Source organism: Varroa jacobsoni, unplaced genomic scaffold, assembly GCF_002532875.2.
Source record: "Varroa jacobsoni isolate VJ856 unplaced genomic scaffold, vjacob_1.0 scaffold_1265, whole genome shotgun sequence".
NCBI classification, from domain to species: Eukaryota; Metazoa; Arthropoda; class Arachnida; order Mesostigmata; family Varroidae; genus Varroa; species Varroa jacobsoni.
In genome coordinates this window covers 208,686-225,653 of record NW_019214167.1, presented here as the reverse complement: position 1 = coordinate 225,653, position 16,968 = coordinate 208,686, and the positions used below count along the sequence as shown (strand labels likewise).

The following is a 16,968-nucleotide window of genomic DNA, read 5'->3' as shown; positions in this document are numbered from 1 at the left end:
TGATATATTCATTAATGGGAAGTAACGAACCTCCCTGTAACAAGTACAGCGTCAACGTGCATCATACAGCCGTGGCGAGGTATAATTATCACGTCACCCGGCGCTAAATGTTCCGAGGATATCTGTTCGATAGTTTCGCCTTTTGCCCTTACGCGTTTCACCGACACGATGTCCTGCGATACGAAACAAGCGACAAAAAGGAACGCTACTTCAGGTTTCATAACGTAACCAGCCACCAAATGTGCTCTTTTCAGGGAATACGTTGTTCCGTTTATGAAGTCTGATATATTCAAATTTATGATGCGCTACCTATACTAGAACATATTTAGAAATCAGATTAGAGAGTTAGTCTAGGGTTATATTAGAATTTTGTAGACATATTTTGAAAATTTTAAACTATCCAACATAATCATAACTTACAGAAAAAAAACCTGTTCATTGTCTATGCTAATAACCGTACAAATGTCCAGCTGCAGAACTGATCGCAAACGATACAAAAGAATTACCACACAAACATTCAAATGTTTATCACGAAGATGATTACAAACCTTGCCTATGGCCGTATTTCTCAAGGCTCTTTGGTTTTTGTAAATTTGACGAACGCCGATACAGAGGGAGAATACAGAGATGATGATGATACATGCAGCGTAGTAATAATATTGATCCATAAACCTAAAAGTATATGCAACAATAAAAGAGTCATCAGCCAGGTATTTGCGTTATACATTGGGAACTGTATCATGTAGCTTTCGAAATTATTCGCTCACCCAGTAGTAGTAGTACTGTAAAGGACAGAAATTATCCTCGAAAATCATGGAAAAAAGCGGCCTTTATGAAGCTCTATCTAGGTCTACTTTTTATATCAAGCACAACACTCAGGCGAATTAAAACGCTTTCAAATAATGCGTTGTTCTAGCCTAGAAATACATATCTAACGTAATTACCAAATAATGACTGAGAACACCTGAAACATATAGAATGGCTCAAGAACTTCTTTGAAGAGAATCGACATTACTCCTTGTACATCGACGTCGATAAGGTTGTTGCCAAAGAGAACACGTCGTACGATCTCCTCCTTCAACGTTAGGCCCTAATAATACAGCAACGTAAAAGTCATATTTATCGAATTTTTCTTTCATGTTTTATATCATATCAGGAAACTTCCGCAATGAGATCATTGACCTCAACGAGAGTAAAAACAACCCACTAGCTTGAATCGTCTCTGCGGGTCCTAATATCTTCATCTTTAAAAAATGTTCTGGATAGATATTATTGTATCTAGAAGTATCGCTGTAAGCGCTCTTCAATGTTACGTCTTTTACCTGTCGGTTCTTCACTATGTACGAGCATGGCGTATTGTGATCTAGGCCGTGCAGTCGAACGAATCTGAAATTTACCAGAAAACAACAATACTCCTATATTTCCTTTCAAAGTTTTGGTGATTCAAGTAGATAGCTACCTATACCACTTTGCATGCTGTATGCACGTGATAGTGCTCTGTAGGCAAAAGCGCAATTTAAGCTCGGCTTGACACTTACTTTTGCAAGTCCCCGTCCCAGAGGAACTTGCGTTTCTTATTCTCGAAAAGGCGCAATCGATCGGTGTATCTCAAGCCTCCCTTTAATTTCAAAAAATAAACATTTAATAACATTATTTTTAAATCTAGAGCTAAATATTATAGCTCAGTAGTGTTTCCGTAAAGAACAAACATCAATCCCTAAATCAGTCTCAAGAATTCAGCTTTGTACCAACTGTACAGATGCTTTTCGAATTTGAGGAGAGGGAAGGTGACAGGCAATTATATAGGGTGAATATGAAGGTAAGGTTTAAGCAACAAAGGTTATGGTGCTCTTCCAAAAAACGATGTGTGATGAGCCGATCGTGGTAAATAACAAACGATTTGTTCTTCCAGAATTCAGGCATTTTGAACAGACAAAATTACGCAGTCTTCTTAAAATGTCCTGCTACTTATCCGCAGTGACAATCGAACTGCGCAATTTTTCGATAGTCGAAAGGGGTGCTAAGAAGCTTGATTTTTAATTTAGATCTTGTAGTTTTCTCAGGCCTGGGCCCAGCCTTAGAGCAATACTCAGACGATTGTATTTACGTCATACCTGAATCATAGCCTGGTCTCCAAAAGTCTTCTGCAGCGTTGGCATCGCTTGCGAACATTTTATTTCGTTCTGAACACAGAACATGATGTACGCTCTTTGGTACTCCATCTTCGTTCAAAAAAAAACGAAACGTGACCAAAAGTCGTTCTCTTCAAAGCGCTTGCAAGCTATAAAGCACGTGTCCGCACACTCTGAAATACGGCCTGTGTATAGCAGGCACGCAGGTCAATGTCACGCCACAGGCCCGGCGGCGAGCCGGATTTGAAACAGCATGAGCCAGGCGTATTATCGATATTTTTTTGATTCAATCGTATTTAATATATTGATTACTATCAACTCAGCTGGTGGTGACATACTAATTTCAGTTTGATCGACTTATATGGCTCAATTTTACTACCAAGAAACTATGTGATCAAAAAAAACACGTGCCTAGAGAAGCCTGTAATGGAGTAATGTAATGACTACACTAACTACAATCGTACGCTCGAAGGCTTCAGCAATCCACCAATATGAACTGAATTTCAACTAATTATCCAAACTTCGTTGTAAGCAGCTTTAATGATTTTGTCCATCATAGAGACTCAGGATATGGCTAATATCTTAGAACTTACTCCTGGTTCCAGCTGAACAAGGGTGTCGATATCACCTACTTCATCCCAAACCTTTTCAAGGTTTCCCTCAAAATCGTTGAACAGTTCACTTAAGCTGAAAGATTAAGTTAAAAACGAAACGAGGAAACGTAGCCGTTAGTGCCTGATACTCGTCCTGGTCCTAAAAGTGTATCTAGAATGTGAGGGAAAACAGGCTAAGGAAAAGCTACTGTGACCGTCCACAAAGCGCTCTGGTCGTTAAGCTTCTATTACGACGTCGTATCTTTGGCTATTTAGTTCTCCCTCAAGTTAGCCACGAGAAGTTCCGACTCAAGACATAGAGCCTTAATAGCTAAACAGGGTTCATTTCATCAAAACGTTAGTCTTTCAAAAATAATGCCGCTTTCAGCCGTTAGCGTTAAAGCCTCTAAGACAGGTAGCCGCAACACGACGGCTCAAGCAGAAAATCTTCTAGGCTCAACACGTGATCCTTAAAGAATGTCGATCTTACTTAACGCTCCTCCAGCCCTTAGTGAGGAGCAGTAAGTCAATGAGTCATTAAGACAGCATGATGGAACCAGTTCGTGTATTGCTGCAGTCAGATAGAGGTGGACTTAAGACCGAGTGAGAGAAGACAACTATTCATATAGGAATCCTTTGGCATGCGTAGTAAAGTTGCAGGCAATGTGAACATGCTTAGAGGAAAAACGTATTTGTCCTTCTAGAAGCTGGTTTCAGTTGGCGTGAACGTATTGCACCGGCCTTTATCGAAATGGCTAATCACTTACAGAGAGAAAAACATTTTTTTTTTTATAATTACACAAGATAAGTTGTTTCTGGCCTGTATGCCCTATTTATTTTGCAATGGCTTAATAACAAAGCTTTTTTTTTTTGGCTTTGCCAGTTACTGGATTTCGTTTCGATTAACCACTGGGATATTGGCCGTGCTACCAATGCTCTACTTCTAAAACTTTTACAGGTGTACCGTCAGAGGGTAAAATATAATTTGACTGTAAAATATCAGTTGAATAATCAACTCCAACCAACATAAATTGATGAAAAGAATGGATTAACAATAAAAACCCGTACCGTACGCTGTATGGTGTAATAATATGAACATCCTCGACGAAAATTTGGTCGTACTGATCTACAAGGCGAACTTTCGTAGCTTCTGCTAGTGGGCATACTTCATGGGTGCATCGGAGCATCCAGTCAGGCTTCCAATGAAACACGAGTCGAGCGAGACCCAGTGTACACACGATGCCCAGCCACGTAACGAAGGTCTTGGCCAGGTTGCGTTTGTATCCATAGCACTTCTGTAATACGGCAGACAGAAATTATATTATTCGATTGAAACAGCTTCAACATATATTCGGTCTGCTCGTGCGTAATTGTCACGCCGTCTTTTGGGGAAACCTTCGATGAGTTCAGGAAAACTTCGTCCCCTTCGACGTTAGGTAAAGGTAGGTCCTTGGTGTACCTAAAAAGAGGTGATTCCAAGATCTTGTTCACGTAAAGGTAATCCCGAAAAATAGGAAAGTACATAAAACAGACAAAAGCCTCTCAGCTACCTGAGAAGCTGCGATCATGCAATAAAAGGTGTCTATAAACGTCAACTTTTCTTAAGACTCGCGAGTATCAGTGCGGGATCGAATAAGTCCAATTGACTGGCGCCCAAAGCCGGCAGATCACAATCAAATCGCTTGCAGCTCGTAAAAATTAGCCCCTGTTTCCCGATACAATGCCGTCGGCTATGAACTCACTGCGCGAATGTGATTTAATCCAATATCTGAGTGACCCTTCTGGGCTTAACGGGTCCCTTGTCTCAGTGGTTCATTTTAATTCTTTTTTCCAACTAACGCTAACAATTCTCGCATCTTTTGGCTTCGAGTAAAAATAGGTAAAAAAAAGTGTATTTCTATTTCTAAGATGTGGTCACGCTCACTTGGGAGTTGTAACTCGTTCTACATAGAATGTGTTCCGGAACTATTAGATCGATTTGTTATTTCAAGCGAACCCAAAAGGTAATTCATCGAAAACACGAGGTATTAAGAGCATTTTTCAAATACGTAACCGTTACGTACCACCACCTTGGAACCGCTATGTTAACGAACGAGCTAAACCGGAATGAATATTTATTAACAAACATTGATCCACTAAGCAAAATAGACTATAATACATAGACAGAGACACGTTCGTATGTATAGACAAGCATAGTAATTATAATTATTTACCTAATATACATCACATAACATCACGATTGCGCGCCCTTAGTGCGTGAGCATCCAACCGTGTTAGACAATCAAGTAAATACAATCAGACAGTTATCGCGGATGAAGGCAAATGCTTTGAAGGTTGTCAGAAATCAGAGGTCGTGAATCATCAGCGCTTAGCAGCGTACAGGCCCATGCGCCGACATCATTTACAACGACAAACGAAGCGGTTTTTCAATAAACTTTGTAGTTCTTCACTAAGCATGACATAAACGTAAAAAATGTACACAAATAAATCTAAGACTGCAGCAAACATCGTTCATCATATATTTATCCGAATCCGAATTAAAATTAAGGCGGATCTTATGTGCAGAACGATGCGTGCACTCAACACGGAAACGAAAACGCATGCGCTGTCTCTACCTACGGAACCGAATGTAACGAACTTACAAGGTTACTGAAGTCATCTTCGGTGATCTTCTGAAAGGAGGTGACCGTACTCGAACAGCCTGTAAACGCGAATAATGAAATAAATTAGGTCAGGTTCAAGACATTGAGCTTTTCTTCCTTATTAATATAAATACGTATTAGGTTGTCGAAAGAGTATTAACGGTACTTAAGCCAAAGCTACAGCAAACATTTTCAACTTTAAAACGGTATTACTCGACTAATTATGCGCCATCCTGATAGATGTCCTTCAGTCATTTTCCCGGTAACATGATAACCACCGGAACAGATGGTGCAACAACGGTGCTGTGAGGCAGTCACATTGCAATTTCCCATCCACATTCTCTCACTTTTTGTCGGGTAGCTAAAGGTCCGTGTGTGGTCTAGCATTTTGACAATGGAAGACGACACCCTTTGTTTTCCACCGATGGCGGTCTGTTCTGTTCAATGGCCTGTTGCAATATTGTTCCGAACCAACCGTTCTGCCAGGCGGCATTATGTCGTGGTGCATGATTCCTTTCCATATCCCTTGACGTCGGTTCGGCTTTTGTCACAGATCTTAGAGCATATTTTTTTCATAGTATGTCATCTAGTTTTTATAATTCGCGGTTAACCGTTTTAGAAGAAGCTCGATTCATTACGGTTCTGTAGAGTCTAGCAGATATAATACAACCGAGTAAAATTGTGCCAGCGTCCTTTGTATAATCTAAAACTCTTCGATAGTGCATGGTGGTTTAATCTTTTTGACGATGTCAGCCTTCGCAGTCGGCAACTCTTCCGTAGCTAAGAAATTTCCAGAGCGATAACGACAGAACCATCCGTTGACCACAAACAACACGAACTTTTTATGGGCCCGAGCAGCATTTGTACCGTAACAAAATTGGGAAATACAGCAATTTTTTTCCCAAGTTTCACTCACCTCTACCTTACGCTCAAGTAAAGTCACATCTGCCGCTCCCAAATTCTAGCTTCTAAATGGTACCAACGCCAGTGGTTTAGGTGGTCGACACTTTTTCGGCAATCCAATAATATATATATATATATATAATAACGCGATGGTAAAGCATTTTTTCAAGCCAAGTCATCATCACTTGCTAAATTTATTCTTAGTTACATATTTCTGTTATTTTGTGCCTTTTATCCCATTTGCCGTTAAGATATATTACGTAAAAGCATTTTTTTTATGTAGAACTATCTCTCGTCGCTCTAGTTCAGATGGATTAGCATTATACTAGGGCAGATCCACAAAGTCCACATCTTCGACCCACAAAGTTCAGAACTTCACAGCTGCCGCAGCCCACTATGGAGGCAAAACAGGCTAATATTAAGTAAGGTGCTTCGTTCTACTGTAACAATCCCGTAGCAGTTTTGAGGTTACAAAACCACGATGGCTGTGGTAAACGGTAACCGTTTGAAGTAACTATTCTATACACACGAACTGGGTTCAACGTTTAAATCGTATAGGGGATACATTCACCGACAAACTACTACACTTCTATCAATCATATTATCTCATAGAGATTCGGCTATAGAAAATGTGTGCTTGTGACACTTTATTTTTTTCGAGACATTTAATTAGTTTAGAGCGTGCTAGCAAAACAAAAGTCTGACAAACAGAAAATAAACACAGGAAAAAGAACGAGGTTCGAACCATATGCGAAATCAACACAGCCAGCTACAAATATTCATTAACTTACGTAGTCCCAACGAACAAACAGATAGAGGCTCCTTATCTATTGATAAAATCGATTAGTATAACACTAAACAGATCCTTTTTTTGGTCCTAAAACGTTTACTGTTATTATTGTGGCCATTGCAGCGTTTCGAACTCATGGACGATCGAACGTTAATGATATCTGTCTAGGTTTCGTCGACGGCGAACGCATCTAAGGTGCATTTTAGATAACGGATAAAGTCATTACCACTTAATTGTCCTGTATCACATGTGAGCAGTGGCTGTTTATCGTCATTATCGGTGGGGCTCTTTCGCAATCGATGACCCACCACCCCTGGCAGCACGGTGCCCCTCCTGTATTGTTCGGCCAACGTTTTCATACTTCACTTCTTATTCGTGCTGCACCAGCTATTCTCCATAGTGCCGACGCGTGCTAACGACACCCTTAGTAATGCACAGTAACACGTGCTTATTGTACTCACTGAGCGCTTAAGTTTTTGTGACGAAACACTTTAATCCAGCCCCCAAATAACGACGCCATTTGCGGAACAGTGGACGCATCTGATCTGATATCGTTTGCCGATTTTCCTCAGGTACAGAGCAAACACGGTAGCGCGCCCACACAGTTCTCACATGCATACTGCTTAGAAGCTTCCCCGTGATCGACTTGCTTAGTCCATCGACAGACGATGAATATATTCTCGTAGGGGAAATACACCAGTATATGGCTTCCTACATCGAGACATGTCTAGTCACATCGCTGTTGCTGCGGTTAAGTCTGCGCCAGCGCAAATATCACAAGAGAAGCTAGCTGGTTTTATGGAACGATCTGGGGATAACAGATTTGAGTCCGGAATCTGTCACACTCAGCCAGTGCTATCATGAAGATTATAGGCGTAAGCACATCAGTATCTGAAGAAATCCTTTCTCGCACTGTTTCTAACTGTGAACAAAGGTCTCTAACGGTGTCAAAGCATAAGAACGCGAATCTTCAACCTGGTCAAAGAACACCGCGGCCAAGGCGTGCCGCAACGATAGCGAGCGCTTGTTGATTCTTCTTTTCTATTGCCTTTCGCACCCGTTGCTTTCCACCGCGCTTCCACTATGAGTGGGGTCGCTGTTCGGCGCCACCCGGGCGTAGACCCTCTCCACTAGCAAGCGTTCCCATCTTCATTCTGGGGATTGCTACTTTAAATAACTATTAACTAACAGAACTTATTAAAAGTGAATGTAGCCGAAATATTGGACGGGTAGACTGGTGCATACTTGTCCTTTATAGCTACAATTTACAAGCAATCTAGTAATTATTCTCTATTGCCAGAGTTGTACAGTAAGGAGCTTCAAGGGACGCGCCTTATGGAGGGACCCAAATCATAGTCTTGTAGTATGCGCACGTAGAACGGATCGCTCGGAGGGACTTCAAATAAGTATATCTTTGTTCCCACACGGATAATTGACTCGGGTTCGCTGTTAGATTTTCAAAAACAAAAGCCATTTTATTGTTGCTGATTTATAATGTATCGTTCGTTATACACCGTCGAAAACATTTTTCTTTACTATCCAAAGCCGTTCTGCTCAAAAAAAAATCCTAGCTTGAGTTCCGACTCTAGAGATAAGTTATTTAGGGTGACACTGTTGACCTTAATCGTGTTTTACGAAGCTGCTGCAAAAGTTCAGAATAAATGAAACTAACAGTACAACTACTTAAAAATGCCTTGCTCGGTCGAGGAATGGCACTCTGCACAATGCACGTACTCTATTCGACGAAAAAAGAAGATCCCTGGATAAGCGTATCTCTTAGCCTTAGAAAGCACGCCACACGCGGAAATTTCCTGCGTACACGTCAATAGGGAGTCGCACCTAGGACAACTATAATGGTGCACGCAGCGATACTTGTACTGCAATTGTTTTTAGTTGCTAGTATTTGTTTACGCAGAACGCCACCGGGCACATAAAGGAATATTTTGACATGGCTCTTGGAGGTGCCTGGGTTCCTGAAATAAGCGTTATTCTAACTCTCTAACATTTCAAACGTGGGTTTTGTTTTTAGTCGGTCATTTCCTATTAGGATAATCGTAGTAGTAATGAGTTAATTTTCCGAGTACACTATTTTGTGCCAGTGCTGCCCACTCGTAGACGGACCAAGGGCAGCGTTACAGCGCGTACAAGCTGAGAGACAAGATAATGAATGATGTAGTCTGTAAAAGATAGTGAAAAAGCAGTCATGAAGATCTCAGTGCAGCGATACAAATACCAGAAAAGTGTATATGAGCACGTGGACACTCCTGTACTTCACGAAGCAAGTCTAGACCGTTTTCTTTGCCTCGTACGTTAGAATCATAAGAATTGTCCTCCTAACCGAAGATTATGATGCGTAAGCCTTTCTTCCTCGGGTAAGCACCGCTCTAGGTAGGATTATGCTAAACCTTCGTAGACAATTTTTAATAGCAAGTCGCTGAACTCCTTGCTCCGCTCAGTTATCGCAAAGCCCGGTTAAAGGTCGTACACACGGCGCCATTACGCCACAAACGAAAGGAAGGAAAGATGTGAGGGGACGCTAATGATAAACGGTCTGAGATGCGACTACGATACATGGCCTCGACTGGCAGGTTTCCATTTAGAACAGCTCTACAGATTATTTGTATAAATTGTATTGGGCAGTTGTTTCATCCGATTTCTTTGGATTTTTTCTTGATATTTATTATTTGCTTAATTAATAATAGTGGAACTTTTTGTATTAGGTCTGTCTCCATGATCTGTAACCGAATCTGTGTTACTTTTCTTCATGTTTCGATATTGAACTATCGATGACGGTGTAATTGTTCAACGAAACTGCCACCACGGCTGCGATTCTCGGCCTAAGCGACCGCGGTCTATTTCTGCGCAACTGTTTTCAAAGGCGCTCGATGTAAAAATATATGTTAAAGCCTCACGTAACCACATATCCCCTAATAACCTTGAGCTACAATCGTTAAGCAATCCAAAACTACTGGCTTCAAACGAGGACTGACTAAGTGGTTAGAAATTCAAATTTAAACGACTTCTTTGTCCTGCGGGAAGGCTCATGGGATACGATAACTATAGAGTAACTCATCATTCTCTACAGCACATTGTAGTAAACGTACAATGTCGTATTTTTGAAAATATTGTTAGATTTGTCTATAAGACAGCTGTTTAACTTAACAAACTTCCTTAAACTTATGAAACCGGACTCAAAACGGATGTCGTCCACAGTTCCTCAATCATCACAGTTGTCTTATTATTGAATTATAGCTTATTACAACACGTAAGTATTCTCTGATGCAACGGACTCACCTCGGTCGTTTTCTGAGCGGCGGTCCCCGCCACTGTTGATCGACTGCTGCTCTTTGTCCTCATTTTGGCCGGCGATAAAATGGTCGCCCTGCTGTTCATGATTTGTTGGACTCAGCGGGATAACACCATTGATCTTCGGCTTGATACCTTTTTGACAGTCCTCTTTGTCTACCATCATCGATTTTTCCTCTTTCGAAATCGGTTTTCAAAATGTTTGATAGTCCAACCGATCTTTGCCACTTATATCGAAGACCAATGTGAAGCAAAGAACTCGTGTCATGCACGATCTTTATCCTAGGTTCAGTCTTGGAAAAAAAAAACGTTTCAGGCGCCATCCTTAATCAACTTAGTAAAATTCCAACGACGATCATTTGCCTAACAAGCTATGTCGACCATATTGTAGCGGCGCTATTCGTCTGCTATGCTACGATACACGTACTCCGAGTCCGTTACGGGGACACTACTGATAAGTTCAGAACAGAAGCACGAAAAGTTGTATCGTTCGGGTAAAAAAACTACCCTCAACTGACTCATTGAAAAATGCCACATCGGTGGTTATACTTCGTAATCACAATTGGATCAATACGTTAATTCCGTACGAGGACACATACGTAATTTGGTTACGAGAAAAAACAGCCTTTAGCAATGCCCCCTGCGATAACAATCCGACTTGAGAGCGAAAAGAAAAAAAGATAAACTAATCTTTAGTACTGCGTATATGTATGCAGGTGTCTGTATAGTCAAGTAGCCGCATCTTCTTGTTTAGATTAGACTTTGCGGGGATATGAATCACTCATTGATTATGTACGACTCACGCTGAAATATCACTCGTAAGGTATATCTCGTCAAGCGCTAAACAAATATACATACTACTGTTGAACGGATAAGTTCGTTTAACGCTATATCTCAGTCAGAAGTTATCCTGCAAACAGCGGAATACGTACTATCATACTTTGATACAAAATCAATGATACAGTGGCCTAGAAATGATGTCAACTAAACTCTCCTTGTTTGTGAAACTAAAAATGTTTCCTGAAATAAAGCTTGCAAAGCCCCACGGATCACTTAACTTTTAAGCATCTAGGGCACGTGGCTTGGAAGAACCTCGCCAGCATCGATGTCGTCGAAGTGGATGCGTCGATCCACGTGGTAGTTACAGTTTGTTACCTCAGTAGGTACCGATTGGATTTCTACAGTATACGAATGTACGAACACAGTATACGAATAAATCGGAAGGTCGACGAAGTAATGGTAATTCTTTCCTCCACCCAGTGCCTGTAGATCGCCCATAATAACCCCCATACCCCAAAAAAGATCCTTGGAGCTGGATAGCAATGCCTGTAGTAGAATGGAGAACGGAGGGTTGAGGGCAGTTATGGAAACGCTGTACTTGAGCACTATTTACAGCGTCTTGTTGTGAATTCACCGAAGACTTTAAAATCACTGAAATATTTTAAATCAGGTCAAAACTAGTGACTGGCATCGAAAGTAATGTCTCTAACACGACAACGTTTTCTGGACAAGGATTTGCGTCCTGAGTGGAACCTTGGAAGGAAGACACAGGTCCTAGCTCGATAAGTTATTCCAGATGCCGACGGCACAAATATGTGATGCGTATACGAACACTTGAATTAACCATCTTCCGTGGTAGCAGTTAATAAGTAACACTATCAAATAGTAATCAAAGTATATACACAAAGAAAGAAGAAGTATTTGTTGTTACTTAGAAACACGGCTCGCTTATGTGCTACTTGCCGAAATTCTGAACAAGTCGAACGCTCGTTGCGCCGGATCGAAAAACGGTTTTTGATCAGGATTACTTATTGTTGCATTATATTTTCAAGCACGTCAAGTTTGTTGTTACGGCGCATTTCTATGTGCGTCTGCCCTGATCAGATTTCTACGTTTCGTAGCTTACTTATGTCCCAACGGTGCTACCGCAGGATTATCTGAATGGTGACAAGGCACCTTAATCAAGTGTCAACTTTCGACGGAACGGTCCCAGTTCTTAGAACAAGCAAGTTAATCAATCGATAAAATCCTCACTTTATAGTTGCTGCACAAACTTTACAAGCCCACAAAAAATTTCTTCGCCTATTTATGTAAACGTATCAACAGAGACTCTTACACATATATGCACATATACAAGTATATGTCTATGACCCAGTTTGCAAATAGATCGATATTATCGCCGGTAAACGACAACTAATAACACGTATTACGGAAAACATGTTCGATATCCTAGTCGCGCTCTTGACGCTGTATAAAGTAACCCTGATGTTAATGCGTCATGACAGGGACACTGACCTCTGTTTTTTGTGTCACCTTTAGGTACGTAGTAGGCAAGTGTTCTACAACCATGAGCCGCAATCGTTCCGATCAAAACTAATCTATAGTAATAATAACACCTTGGACCAGTCTCGCTAGTGTCACAGATCAATTCATATTGATAGAAACTGTAGATGATAGCCGATGAACAAAAAATGTCTCCTTTCTACATAATACAGCCACCCTGACAAAGAAAAAAAGCATATTTTTTTTTAAGAAATCTAAAAAATTAAAGAGGCTGACGGCAGGATTTGATACGTTTGTAATTGATGTTGATTGCAAATCGACACTGGGTGTCCGTCGCCCGACAGAAGCTGTTGGTGTGAACGGGACGATAAACCAATCTCGCATTGAATTTTCGGGAAATAAAGGATAACATAAAACGATTAGCCATCTATGAGCGGCACTCCTTTCCAGGCACTTTTCGAGCACAGTCTGACCACTAGCATGGCAAGATTAGTTAACCTAGGCAATGATCAGATGGCCGATGGACCTTTTCGCATTTAAAATGCAGCCCAGAATGACCTCTTATCGACTGAACTCGCCTCACGAACGTCAACCCAAGCACCAACCAAGACCTTGCTAAAGAAGCAAATAGTGCAAACAATTAACGGTCTCGACAAGAAATACATGACGAGAAAGCATTGATATTGTCTCAATTTACAACTTCTGCAATAGTTAAACCGCTCGTAGCAGTGGACACTTAGGGTGCGTGACAACGCTATACTGCATAGAATGTTGATGATTTTTTGTTCATTTTTTTTTTAAAAGAAATAAGCATATATTGAAAATTAAAGTTATCAAAGCACGCTACTCGTTAACGAAACGATGCACCTTACGGCGCCTGCTTAAACGTTAAAAAAAAAAAAATCGATATTTTGTGACGAAATACAATTGGATAACTTACTTTCTTCCAGTAAGCGCGTAGTTAATTGCCCAAATGATTAGAGATTAATCACTCTGGATTGATTACACGTTTATAGGTGCACGTTCTAAACGCTCAGATTTTTAAAACATTTTTACAAGTGAAGCTGCTGAATTTCTTTAATTCTAGGACCTAGAGCGGTAGGTAGAGTATATTTAATAGGCGGTTCTAGCGAGTGAAAATCGTAACGATGCAAGACAATATTCTGCGAACGGTAGAAAAGCCGGTCCAGCTCTCACGAAGGGTTACAGGCAAAAAATACAGTAAATAACTCTACTTAGATAAGTACTTTAGCTTGTCAACCTATGTAGAGGTAGATAAAGATATTGCTGATGATCTGTTACTATTCCAAGCTGTATCTGTTGAGGATGCTCTCAGGAGCGAAGCTTCTATCTAGCTTCCAGCGCTATGACGATGGCGACTTGGAGCTAGGATGATCGTAGTTCGAGCCCTGAACACATTCGGCGATAACAACAGCTTTAGTGCGCGATGTTTTCACAATATCTCTAGCGTAGATAGAAAGAGGAAGCGAAATTTGCGGACTGCGTAGCATAGAATAGGCCAAATGGTACTAAGAAACCAGTCATCTTTAAAATACGTTGTTTACTCAACTGGCTGTGTTTTTTACACTCGCCTGCTCCACTGGATCCTTAGGATTATCACTATAAACAGACGAATTAAAACAATGACTATAATGACGACACAAAGACGTCAGGTGGCACGCGTCGATGCCTGCAGAAGCCTGAACAGTTTAATCATTACTGCCCTACACAAGCCCGATAAGTCCTAAATGTGCCTTAGTCGTCCTACACTCTACGGGAAATCCGCTGGAATTTTTTTCTCATTCAATAAAATGATGTCAATAAAGAATTTCTGTTCAGAAGGACCCAGCTTGCCTTTGATTGTGACGGAAAAACTGAAAATATAAAGTTTTTTCCTTATACTAAGAACAAATTGATAGAATTAACCATTATTGTTACCGTTTTTGTCGTGCTATAATCATCAGCGTATGGTAATTCAAACAGAGTTTATTGAAGCTGACCTTTGTCCTTTGTAGAGGCAGGATACATTCAAATAGATGTGTATCAAGCTTTTTGCATTAAGATCTCAGCTTACGTGCACCACACTTTCAGCTAATTAATAAAGTGTTCATTCACCGGTAGAGGTCGCATTAAACTTTTTATGTTTGTCATCATTTTAAGATCACCATCTTCGTTCATCAAACCCTTAGAACTAAACGTTTCGAACCCTACGATCGGTATCGCCATTAGGCGCTTAGAGTTTACACCAAATAGATAATAAATCACATTTTAATGGAAACTTATATGCAACGGATACGCACGAAAAGGTATCGTAGCCATAAAGCGGTCGGGAAACAACGAGCACTTCTATACTTGACTACATATATATCGTATAATATAGTAATAATCTACATTGTGATACAGATTAGGTTTTCAAACGGATATGCACGTCAAACCTGCAAGCGAGGAGTGTGTCATATATGATGAATACGACATTATGACCCTGTATCTTCAGTGCTATCTGCTTATGCGTACCTGTTCCTGCACTCGAACGTTTCTTTTTCTACTGACGCTAAAAACCATGCGACCTTGGTACAGCCTGATCAATTTCGCTAGCGAGAATCAATCGATGTCGAATTCGGTTAAATCTTTTTCAGTACAGCAAGAAAATTCAGATAAAATAGAGTAGAAGCAATAAAGAACCCTTTCCGGGTCATCTGAAATCAGTAATTATTCACCGGGCGGTCTATTCGAGCCACGCACAGGCTAATTGAAACGCTATTATAATGGATGGCTTTCCAGTCGGCTAAGTTTTCGATAACTGCATTGCCCAAAGTTATCACCTGCTTCTACGCGATGTAAAACTAACCAAAAAATATTACTCACAAATTCAACGAGATATTAGGCGGTCTATAGATTTTGACGATAGACAATCTGAATGTTACGTTAAATGCACAGCTCGCAGGACCTCAAATCTTCAACAGGAACTGGTAAATCAAAAAGGACCTATTACGGCAGTAGGCATATGACATCACCGAATTCGTGGTAGTGTGAAAGTAAAATGGTACGAGTTTTTCAGTCATCACTACGATGACTTTCAGCCTTCGTGCTTGAGCGAGCTTAAAGCACACTTAAATAGTGATTTTCGGTGCAATAGTGCCCGAGGGAATGTCGAGCGGAATCTAGATCTTACATGGAAACGGCCTATCATGCAGGCAGATATTAAAGGACAATCAAATTTTTATCTTGGTCATCCCCGCTCCGTTATCACTGTATGTTTTACAGCGTGTTTGACAAATATCCTCAATCGAAAATTATCAAGGACACAACTACACGCAGCAGAAATTACCAGTGTACCGTAGCGTGTTAAAAACCGTTACTGACAAGTTGAAGAGTTCTCGATTGTACAATAGATAGGTGCAATCGATGCGGCCGACCAGGTGACAGAAGTCAAAGTGAAGTACGAGCGAAGGCGATAAAACGACGAAGCAATATAAACCGGAAACGCCACGTAACTAATCAGTTAGAGAAATTACTAAATAAACCGCAGTATAATTTAGCCTTCGATAATTGCTTACCATTGTGTTCTATACATGTATATGGATTTGAACAAAGTATCCAACCGTAAAGTGAATCATGCTAGAAAGCATGTTGCATTGACCCGCGCGAAAATAGCGAACAGACGACCAGTGAACAGAACATCATAAAGTTTTGTTGAACCTATCCTGTTCTATGGGCCCAGTGGGTATTAACCGACGTCCCTTACATGTTTCTTTGGAGCTCGTCGCCATCACTGCTTAATAATCCAGTTGGCTCCGGCAAACAAATGACAAGCTGGTAGGAGCAATTTATATTCGCTCACTGATCGGCCACGAAATCCAAAATAGTTAACGAGAATACGCACCGACACAAATCACACCACCGACACACAGACAGCGTGACGAAAAAAAAAAGCTTTTCGTGATTAACTCCGCTAAGCTGCTGATTTAGCTGCATTCAGAACTATATGTAGTCATCACATTCCTAATGTTGGGCCTGCTGTATTCCAATGGCGCGACAAACACACAGCACATGACAGAAAAACCGCCGGGTCCTCTTACCCTTCTAGCTAAAAGCTACTTGACACCGAAAGAAACCGGCTGGCCTCTACTGTGGTCAGTTACCACACACTCCCACACAAACACACACACGCACCTACACAAACACACGCACGCGCACACACACACACACACACACACACACACACACACACACACACACACACACACACACACACACACACACACACACACACACACACACACACACACCCCACACACACACACACACACACACACACA

At 40.9% G+C, this 16,968-nt stretch overlaps 1 protein-coding gene across 4 annotated transcripts in view; it reads right to left on the bottom strand.

The window, feature by feature from the left end:
* The window catches only part of anne (polyamine-transporting ATPase anne boleyn), a 40,784-nt gene that overhangs the window by 11,066 nt on the left and 12,750 nt on the right, over positions 1 to 16,968 (bottom strand). Inside the window, exons 1-9 of one of the 4 annotated variants that reach the window (XM_022847060.2) lie at positions 10,355 to 10,922; positions 5,368 to 5,426; positions 3,794 to 4,020; positions 2,726 to 2,819; positions 1,539 to 1,618; positions 1,323 to 1,386; positions 945 to 1,090; positions 549 to 672; positions 31 to 173 (exon numbers count right to left, since the gene is read on the bottom strand). In XM_022847060.2, the coding sequence (XP_022702795.1) occupies positions 31 to 173; positions 549 to 672; positions 945 to 1,090; positions 1,323 to 1,386; positions 1,539 to 1,618; positions 2,726 to 2,819; positions 3,794 to 4,020; positions 5,368 to 5,426; positions 10,355 to 10,532 (1,115 nt within the window). In that variant the 5' untranslated portion in view covers positions 10,533 to 10,922. Of the gene's footprint in view, positions 1 to 30; positions 174 to 548; positions 673 to 944; positions 1,091 to 1,322; positions 1,387 to 1,538; positions 1,619 to 2,114; positions 2,301 to 2,725; positions 2,820 to 3,793; positions 4,021 to 5,367; positions 5,427 to 7,286; positions 8,076 to 10,354; positions 10,923 to 16,968 lie in introns of those variants that run through there. The other 3 variants (XM_022847062.2, XM_022847064.2, XM_022847065.2) reach the window with 3 other exon arrangements.